This window comes from Chiloscyllium plagiosum, chromosome 6, assembly GCF_004010195.1.
Source record: "Chiloscyllium plagiosum isolate BGI_BamShark_2017 chromosome 6, ASM401019v2, whole genome shotgun sequence".
NCBI lineage: Eukaryota > Metazoa > Chordata > Chondrichthyes > Orectolobiformes > Hemiscylliidae > Chiloscyllium > Chiloscyllium plagiosum.
Genome location: NC_057715.1, coordinates 85,576,616 through 85,587,314, shown reverse-complemented (window position 1 = coordinate 85,587,314; position 10,699 = coordinate 85,576,616). Strand labels below are relative to the sequence as shown.

Below are 10,699 nucleotides of genomic sequence, written 5' to 3'. Positions count from 1 at the left end.
TGGTGAGGTCAGGATTGGAGCAGAGGGATTGGAGGGCTGCGCGTTGTGAGGGTGAGAGGTTGGAGTGGGGGGAGGGTGGTAGACAGGTTGAGGCAATTAATGTCCCGGTGGCAGTTGGAAATGAAGAGGTCGAGGGCGGGTAATAGGCCAGCACGGGGTGTCTAGGTGGATGCAGTGTGTTGGAGGTGGGCAAAGTGGTCCTCGGAAGGTGGGCGGGAGTCCTGTTGGTGAAGGTAAGCTCGGAGGCGGCGGAAGAAATGTTTGAGTCACGGCGAGTATTAAATACAGGAAGGGGAAATTCTTGGTTAAGGAAAGAACAAGGCATAAAGGAAGCACTGATTTGAATTGCAGCTTTGTCTAAACAGATTTTGTTGGTGGAACTGGGCAAAAGGCAGAGTCCTTACAGGAAGCAAGGACAAAGGATGTACAATCAAGGTATCTATAGGAAACAGTGGGTTTAGAGTAAATTGTGAAATGATTTGATAAAGATATATCAGATTAGATTACTTTGGACAGAATGGACAGATCATTTCCAGTCGTTGAGGTGTATTGAACAAGGGGATGCTGATAAATTATTAAATATAAGAAATTTTAGAAAGACAACACAAGAAGCGTTTTCTGAGGATGTGAAATATACTACCAGCATTCATCAGTGAAGCAGGGCCCATATTAATTTTAATATTGACTTAAATGGTGGTTGGAAGAAAAGGTCATTTGAAATATGAAATCAGAGAAGATAATGATCAGCATGGAATAGATGGATTGAAAGGCCTATTGCCATGCTAAGATTCTATGAAAGTCTAAGAAAAATTTGGGAAAATAGATGTGAAGAGGCACAGAATTTGGACCTTCCAGCAGAGAAGTGGAGATGGGAAAATAATCTCTATTATAAAGTATTTCTATGTAATATCATTATTTAAAAATATATAGCTAGGTTAATTCATGCACGTTAAAAGCAGAGTTTTGCAAATTGTTGCTATGTTGCCTTGGGGTCAAATTTTAGCAATACTCAATATTAGCTAAGTCCAATTGTTAGCTCTTGGGAATATCTTCATTAGTTATTGTCTTACAAGCAAAACCACATCACAGGTCAAAGAGGTCTCTAGCTTATTAAATCATTTTGTGGGAAAAGCAATGAGACAAGATGAACTTTATTATTTGTGACTGCCATAACCATTACAGTCAGTCACTCTAGAGAAAAGTTTAAAACACTTTAGCAGGAGACTTAACTCCCTCTGGCTAATGGAAAACAGATACATTGCAGCTAATGTATAAGCAATGCATCGGTCACTGTTCTGTCCGCATACCACCAGGCATTTATCTAATCCAGAACAACGTAAAATTTAAAGGGCGATTGCTCTCCTGGAGGTAAGGTGGCAGAACCCACTTAGTCAACCTGGAGGTCTTGTATGGGAAGCAGTCAAGATTTCTTTGAGGTTCTATGAGAAGAAGTGCTGAAAGTTTAACATGATGTTGGTCTAGGGTCTCAGAACCATGAATATGATGTTCCCAATGGTCTCCTTCTATATTCTAAATTTTTTATAGAATCAATTACATTTCTACCCATGAAACCTTCCTAAATCCTGACTGTGACTGATCTGGTGGTTTCAAGTTCGCCTGATCTTCACCGGACAAAATCTAGCTAAATGCTTGACGCTTTGGTTGGGCATTTGATTGGACTAATATTAATGATGCACTGCTAATAAAATGGAAAAATGCTTCTGACACCACTATTCATTCAAATTATAGAAATAACTAATATATTACCAGCATGTTAAAGAAAAAAAGAAAGCTTAACTTTTATAGTAACTGTCTCACAACTGTAGGATGCCCCAAAGTGATCCAAAGCTAACGAAGTGTAGTCCTCGGTGTTATGTACAAAGTAAACAACCAATTTGTGAAAAGAAAGGTACCAGAAACAGCCATTAACCAGGTCAACTTTTTTGAGATGGTGATTATTGCAAAAATTGCAAAGGACACCAGAGTTAACTTTCATGCCCTTCTTGAAATAGTACAACAAGATTGTCAGGGAGAAGACTGGCCAAAGGAAGAGTGGTGAAGGAAGGTTCTGAAAATGTTTTTGTGACAAGGAATTGCACCTAATTATAGCACATTTCATAATCTGTATCGAAATACAAAAACTAAATACTTCTAGGCCATTTCAAATAAGTGAAGTTATTACACTTAAGTAGGTAGAACAAATGTGGGCTTGATTTTTATTAATTAAGAACATGGAATGTGAATTTGTACCAAATCATCAAAGTGATCTCAGCGTTTCAATATTCACCATAGTTGATGCTTCATTACAGAACGGCATCCGTACTAACAGACCATGTTCTTGCTGGATTATGTATGTGTGAAGCGAAAGAAGGAACTATAGAATCATAGAATCCCTACAGTGTGGAAACAGGCCATTCGGCCCAACAAGTCCACACTGACCCTCAGAGCATCCCACCCTTTACCTGCAACCGTGCACCTCCCATTACTAGCCTCCCATATTAGGCTACTGGAGAAAATGCGGAGGCATGGAATTGAAGGTGATTTAGCAGTTTAGATTAGAAACTGGCTTTCTGTAAGAAGGCAGCGAGTGGTGATTGATGGAAATATTCAGCTTGGAGTCCGGTTACTAGTCGTGTGCCACAAGGATCTGTTTTGGGACCATTGCTGTTTGTCATTTCTATAAACAACTTGGACGCAAGCATAGGTGGATGGGTTTGGAGATGATACTAAAGTTGGTGGAATAGTGGACAGTGTCGAAGAATGTTGCAGGGAGACTTTGGTAAACTGCAGAACTGGGCTGAAAGGTGGCAATGTGAGGTGATTCACCTTGGGAAGATTAACAGGAAGGAAGAATACAGGGTCAATGGAAAGATTCTTGGTAGTGTGCATGTGCAGAGGGATCTTGATGTCCTTGGACATAGATCCCTGAAAGTTGCCACCCAGGTTGGTAGTGCGTTAATAAGGCATACGGTGTGTTAGGTTTTATTGGTAGAGGGATTGAGTTCCGGAGCCATGATGTCATGCTGCAAGTGTACAAAACACTAGTGTGGCCTCACTTGGAGTATTGTGTGCAGTTCTGGTCACCCCATTAGAGGAAGGATGTGGAAGCAATGGAAAAGGTGCAGAAGAGATTTACCAGGATATTGCCTGGTTTAAAGCAAAGGTCTTATGAGGAAAGGCTGAAGGATTTGGGTCTGATCGCACTGGAGAGAAGAAGGCTAAGAGGCGATTTAATAGAAACATACAAGATGATCAGAGGATTAGATAGAGTGAACAGTGAGAGTCTTTTTCCTAGGATGATGACATTTGCTTGCATAGCTGCAAATTGAGGGGTGATAGATTTAAGACAGATGTTAGAGGCAGGTTCTTCACTCGGGGAGTGGTAAGTGCATGGAATGGCCTGCCTGCCAATGTAGTTAACTCAGCCACATTAGAGGCATTTAAGCAGTCCTTGAATAGGCATGTGGATGATGATGGGATAGTCTAGCATGATGGGCTTAGATTAGTTCACAGGTTGGCGCAACATCGAGGGCTGAAAGGCCTGTTCTGTGCTGTGCTGTTCAATGTTCTATACCTATGCCTGGACACTATGGGCAATTTAGCACGGCCATTCCACCTAACCTGCACATCAATGGAATGTGGAAGAAAACTGGAGCACCTGGAGAAAACCCATGCAGACACAGGGAGAAATATTCAAACTCCACACAGACAAAGTTAAAAATCACACAACACCAGGTTATAGTCCAACAGGGTTAATTGGAAGCACACTAGCTTTCGGAGCACCGCTCCTTCATCAGGTGATTTTTAACTTTGTACACCCAGACCAACACCGGCATCTCCAAATCCACACAGACAGTTAGCTGAGGCTGGGATTGAACCCAGGTTCCTGGTGCTGTAAGACAGCAGTGCTAAACACTGAGCCACTGTACCACGCCACAGACTACAGTACACAATTTCCTAATGTGATTTAATTTTAACTCACCATCATCTTTAAGGGCAATTAGGGATAAGCAATAAATTCTGGTCTTTCCAACAATGCCCACATTCCATGAATGAATATCCAATAACAAAACAGCAACAAAGCAGCAAAGTAACACACAGAGAATATTAATATGTTATATTAAATATTAATATACTCATTAATGTTGTTCATGAGTATATTAGAGTTCAGCATATTAATACTTGCACATCTCATGTAACAAATCGTATAATTATGAAAATCTACAATTTTATAGGATTTTATCAAAATGATATTATTTTATATCGTCATGTAGATTTCGACCAGCTCTCCATATTGTTTGTTGAGGAAAAAAAACTCTATGAAACCCCTTTCTCTGCTTGATCCACTCCTATCTGGATGAGCCCAGCTAATGGATTAGTGGTGCTGGAAGAGCACAGCAGTTCAGGCAGCATCCAAGGAGCTTCGAAATCGACGTTTCGGGCAAAAGCCCTTCATCAGGAATAAAGGCAGTGAGCCTGGAGCGTGGAGAGATAAGCTAGAGGAGGGTGGGGGTGGGGAGAAAGTAGCATAGAGTACAATGGTTGAGTGGGGGAGGGGATGAAGGTGATAGGTCAGGGAGGAGAGGGTGGAGTGGATAGGTGGAAAAGGAGATAGGCAGGTAGGACAAGTCCGGACAAGTCATGGGCACAGTCCAGGACAGAGTCTGCTTGACTGGCACCTTTTTTCGTCCCTCCATCACCAAAGCACACTAACAGCAGTATGTACCATCTGCAAGACGCACTGCAGAAGTTCACCAAGGCTCCTTACACAGCAGCTTTCAAACATCTGAACACTTCTATCTAGAGAAACTTACAGACCCATGACTACTTGCATCTAGAAGGACAAGGGCAGCAGTCACCTGGGAACACCACAATCTGTATGTTTTCCTCCACTTACCATCATGACTTGGAAATATATTGTCAATCCTTCAGTGTTGCTGGGTTAAGATCCTATAACTCCCTTCCTAATGACACTGTACATCTATCTACAACAAATGGACTGCAATGGTTCAAGAAGGCTACCACCTTTTCAATGGAAACTAGGATGGACAATAAAAGAGAACTAAAGAAAGGAAAGAAATGGAAGCAAATAGGAAACGTTGAAAGCGTATCAGTTGGATTACCTGACAATTCAAAATATTCTTTAATATCCAGTCCCAGTTTGCAATGATATACTTTTCACCATATTTTATGATATTTGATTTTTACTTCCATCTACTCACATCTCAGTTTTCTCATGAATTGGAAAAACATACTTTTACTGATAAATATTTCTTGAGAGTCAGTTATGTTACAAAACTGAGCCAAACACAGGCAATTGGACTAGATTAGTTTGGAAACATGGTTGGCATGGACTGGTTGGTCTGAAGGGTCTGTTACCATGCTGTATGACTCTACGATTGTGACTCCATGAGTGAAACAGTAATGCTTAAGAATTGGAATTTTTCCATCTTTAGTACTATCATATGCAGATTTAGAAATTTGTTTTAATTTTATTTACAGTACCTTATTAATGTGTCATCATCCACAATCATGAGCCAGGGAACTTCAGGAACAGCATTACTTATGAATCGTTCCAGAATGGCAAACGTTTTGCCACAGTGCCCTGAAAAGTACAGAAAATCGGAAAACATTTCATTAATTTGTCTCATTAAATGCCTTTAATTTTAATACACCCAAAATAAATACAGCAATTTTACACACTGTTTGTTAAAACATGTCCAACTTGTTACATAACATGAATTATTTTCCAAAACCAACTTTGTATCTGGGTTCGCTGGGGCAGGAACTCAAGAACACTATCCTTGAACTTGCTTTCTTGTTCAAGTCAGACTAACACGTATTGAATATAATTTCAATGTTCCTGTTTGGTTTAAGTAGGATGTCATAATGTTATAAATTTTATATATGAACTCAATCTGATGACATCTTGTTTTAAAAGGAGGTAGGCTGGAAGAGTGAAGAATGAATGCACCCATAATAAGTGCCTTTGCAGAACTACATGATTCCAGAGAGCAGTTGGGGGCCTTCTCCATGTCAAACCAGCTAAACATGTAAAAATCCTTTAATCTTGATAATCGTCCTCTGCCCCGATGATCGCCAAACGTTCCCAAGTGATCTATCAGCTTTCCTGAGACCCTGCGATAACCAGTGTACCACCTGTAGCAATTTCACAAATGTTTTGAAACAAAGCTAACATAAATTAACATGCACAGCATCTGCTATTTGCCTGTAGCAATCAATGTGGCATACCAATTATATTCAAAGCAAATACTTTCACATCACAACATTCTACTTTTGTCTTGCTAAGCATAATATCAAAAAGGAAACCTTGCCAATTGTATAAAATAACTCTTCAAAATTCATATACACAGGTTTCAATGTTATGAATGCTGAATTTTGCAAGAAAATATATTTTTAAATATTCCTTTAAAAGAAAACAGAATTATGGAAAGAAATATACAATTTGAATTCCTGATAAGCACTTCAGTTTGGTGCGGTTCAGTTATCATGTGGAGAGAAACACAAACAGAAACACACTGTCAAGTAGCAATTTAACATCTTTCACAATACATCACACTAAGAAAGGGCTGCTGTAGCTGAGAAGAAGCTATTGTTTTGTGTTAAACACCAAGTGGGATGCTTTTAAGAATTTGGTTTTGAAATAATCATAAGGTGGCACAGAACTTGAGTATTACTGAAAAAGAATTTCTAACTTGACACGTACCAAAGCTTTTCATCAAGACAATTTGCAGGAATACTAAATAAAGGAGAAAAACCAACATTTATGCTCTATGGAATGAGAGTGCTGACTGAGTGGCTCGTATCCATGTATTAATTTGGCATTATGAGCCTATCTACTGATGCATCATTCAAGGAAACCATAAACATTTGCACTTGTAGCACATATTATGGCAATCTAGACCCACCATCATTGTGTGAATACATATTTAGTGAACTTACGAACTCAGCAAATCACACAGTTGTACTCAATTTTAACAGCACTGTGCATGCCCAAAGACATGGCATTGCCAAGATTGTACATATAAGTTGGAGTTTATGGTTGAGACATGATATGCTATCCAACACTGATATACTACGTATACATATATAAAATGCTTAAACAAGACTAAAATCCAGCCCATCATACTTCGAGACATTGAGAGCAGGACTGATGGGCAAACAGCTTGTTATTTTTAAAACTGCTCAAGTTATATTTCAGGATCTTGCAGATTGAACCGAGATAATCTCATTAAGGGAAACAAAATGTTATTTTAAAAGCCTCTAAATAGACCTTGAGGATCTAGAAAAGCAAATGAGTGTCAGTCAGTGTCCTTGTGACTTGGTAAGCACAATTAATTACTAGCCAACAAAGAACTAAGGCTTACTAACTGAAACATTGCCCACTCAGTCAGTCTAAACCAAGCTTAGCTGATGAAGGTTAGGATCTGCACCCAACTTGCTGATGGAACTTTAATTGTATAAGAGTAGTAACTTCTGAATTTCAGTCATCAGAGACAGAGGGGCTAACGTGGTGAATCACTGAAGACTAAATTCATAGGAACAGGAGCAGGTCATTCAGCCCCTCAGCCTCTTCTGTCATTCAATGAGATCATGGCTGATCTGTGGCCTAACTCCAAAAATCTGCCTTCGGCCCATATCTCTCAATATCTTTGCTTAACAAAAAAAAATCAGATCTAAAATTTAAATTTGAATTGTATTGCTTGATTAAGAATACATGGATTTATAGTGTACAGAGGAACCTCGATTATCCAAATACCAGTTATCCAAAAATTGGATTCTCCGAAGGAGATCTCGAGGTCCCACCAGAAACATTACATCGAAGGCGTGTGTCCAACACTGATCGCGTCTTTTGTTTACAGTGATTAAAAGTGCAGTGTTGGGGACGGGCAGGGGCAGTGTTGGACAGGATTGGAGACGGGTGGAGGGCTGTGTTGGACAGGGTTTGGATGGCGGGCTGGTGACGATGTTGGAAGGGGTTGGGGGGCCGGTGCAGCGCGGTGTTGGGAGGAGGTGTTGGACAGGAGTTGGGGCGGGCGAGGGCCGGTGTTGGACATGGTTTGGGGAGTGGGCAGGGTGCGGTGTTGATGGCGGGCAGTGGCGGTGTTGGAAAGAGGTTGGGGTGGGCGGGGAGCGTGGGGTCTCACACGTGGTGTGCTGTTGCCTAATCTGAATGGGGAACAGACGTAATAGAAAACTCTGAGTCCCAGAGGAAAGGCATTGAATCGATTAACCGAATCATTGATTACCTGAACAAAATAGTGCCTGCCCATCTCGTTCGGATAATCGAGGTTCCCCTGTACTGTCAAAGAGTAGTTAACATTTTTTATGGATAACTGATCTTTTTAGTGAGATCTCATTATTTCTGTAATTTTCAACTCAAAAGTCTAAAACTTGCTATGACCAAACAATCGATTGGTAGTACAGAATTGAATAATGCTGAAGAAAGAGTCGTGTTGCTGAAATTATCTCTCTTTCACACATCAGAACAAATGGAAGAATGCCGTATTTCGAATGAGCACAACAAGCTATACAAGATGATAAAAAGGTTGCTGAATGGTTGGCAAATTGACTCTGACTGGATGAGGCAATGCCACAGACAAAGCAATTGGGAGGAATCCCTTACAAATAGTTTGAAATGTGGCATTCTTGCATTTGCCCTGATGAATGAATAGAAAGGAGGGGGAGTGGAGATATTAACTGAAGAGAATGTTATCTCTTCAATTAATGCAGAAAGGGATATCCTGGAGCAGTCAAAGACAAATTTTATTTGGTCAAAGTTAAGTAAAAGAAGTGATACTCCTACAGTACAGGGTGAATCTTTTAAGTCACTTCTGAGTGGATACAATATAGAGGAGTACTTAAACAGGTTTACTACAGAAAGGTGCAAGAACATTTGAGCACTGATAATGGACTTCACTTGCCTGAAGAGAAACTGAAAGAGTCAGAGTGTAAAGAGCTGAGAGAGAGAAAGAGACTTGCTAAAATGCATTTAGGAGGATTTTCTCCATTAGTATATTTCGAGCCTAATGAGGATAATGCTAATGTTGATCTCTCTCTGCACCTTCTCAGCAGCTCTAACACTGTATCCTGCAAATTGTTCTGTTACCCTGATGCACTTGTAAAGTACAACCTGCTCACAAAGCACATGAGACAACACTTTTCATTGTACCTTGGTACACGTAACAGTAATAAATCAAATCAAATCAATAGAAGGAATGTTGTATCTGGTTATGGGGAGCAAAATGGGTCAAATGGATCAAGTGTCTGTAGAGGAACATCCAGTGAATAATGCTCACTCACAGTATCATGAGGTTTGGAACAGCTATGGAAAAGGACAATAAAAACATTTTAAATGTTGTCTTTAACATCAGAAAATGTCCTAAATCTGAACAGAAACAATGCAACACAAAGTCCAACATCAAATCATACATGGAGACTTACTAAATTTTCACAGAAATTGACTTAAGTGTTAATTTTGGTGAGTTTCATCAAGGGTGTCTCTCTAGTGAGGTTTCTTGTGTTATTTCTTTGAAACTTGCATCATTACCAGTGCACCAAGCCTCCATGTATGAGCTTCCCTCTTGTCAGAAGTGGAAGTACTCATCAAGGCTGGAACCCACAGGATTCCCAGTATGGTGCCATTTTTAATGCCCAGCTATCCACTAGGTCAATGCTACCGTAAAACCGGAACATCTTGGAGCAGAGGTAGACCATGTGGTCTATTGAGTTACTCCATCAATCCATGATTTATGGCTGATCTGATAATCTTGTATGTTCTGTTTTCCCTTTTCACAATTATTGTCTCCTCTGCAATCCAGTATGCTGACTCCGATTCCCAAAAGTGATTTCCCTTCTCAGCGGCTCTGAATGACACACTTTAATTGAGCAGATCCCAAGGATTAATCACAGTCAATTCTCTGATTGACTTGAAGAAAGACTTTGACTGGTGATTGCTCTGATCTCTGTACAGCTCTCCTATTGAATTACCACAAATCCCTATGTAGTGACTGTGACAAGATCAGCCAAATGGACCTCATAGAATATGAGTTCTCTGATTGGGGCTGTTAACCTGGTCCAATCAGGGAACCCTGGCTGACAGATAAGAACAAGAATGTTACCCTCCCCTTCACTGTTTTATCACACAGCACTGCCCTTTGATGAGAAGGGCACTGCTTGGAGCACGCGGTGTCCACCAACACCCTGGAGTTGTTTAGGGAGAGGTGGGCGCCACAGGGAGTGGAGTGCATTATTTCCCCCTCCAACTCTATTTTGATTTAGTCCGTACCCTCCCCTTCACTGTTTGATCACACAGCATTGCCCTTTGATGTGAAGGGCAGTGTTTGTCACTGGCCACTCGGGTGTTTCCTTTCTTCCTGCTGGTGGAAATTGAATAAAGATTTGTGCACCTTGTGTCTCTCACTGTGTCTCACACCTGCACACACACACCATGGGTGCTGAGGAAAAATAAGCACTAAAAAAAAAAGGAGTGTCAGAGGTTCTGTTCACTCTGAGAGCTGGCTCGTGAGGGAGCTGGATCAGTGTAAAAAAAGAAAAAAGAACGGAAATGTGACCTCCTCGTGGGTCTGCTCCTGGGCCTGGCCAAACTAGCTATAAACAGGTCCAGGCAGCGGGCCGTGGAGGGGGTCGCTAGGGCCGACTGCCTGCCCCTCTTCCG

General features: G+C 40.8%; 1 protein-coding gene across 2 annotated transcripts in view; it reads right to left on the bottom strand.

Moving 5' to 3' along the window:
- b3glcta (beta 3-glucosyltransferase a) overlaps positions 1–10,699 on the bottom strand; it is a 176,530-nt gene that overhangs the window by 34,597 nt on the left and 131,234 nt on the right. For both annotated transcript variants that reach the window (XM_043692053.1, XM_043692052.1), the window contains exon 12: positions 5,506–5,605. In XM_043692053.1, the coding sequence (XP_043547988.1) occupies positions 5,506–5,605 (100 nt within the window). The remainder of the gene's footprint in view (positions 1–5,505; positions 5,606–10,699) is intronic.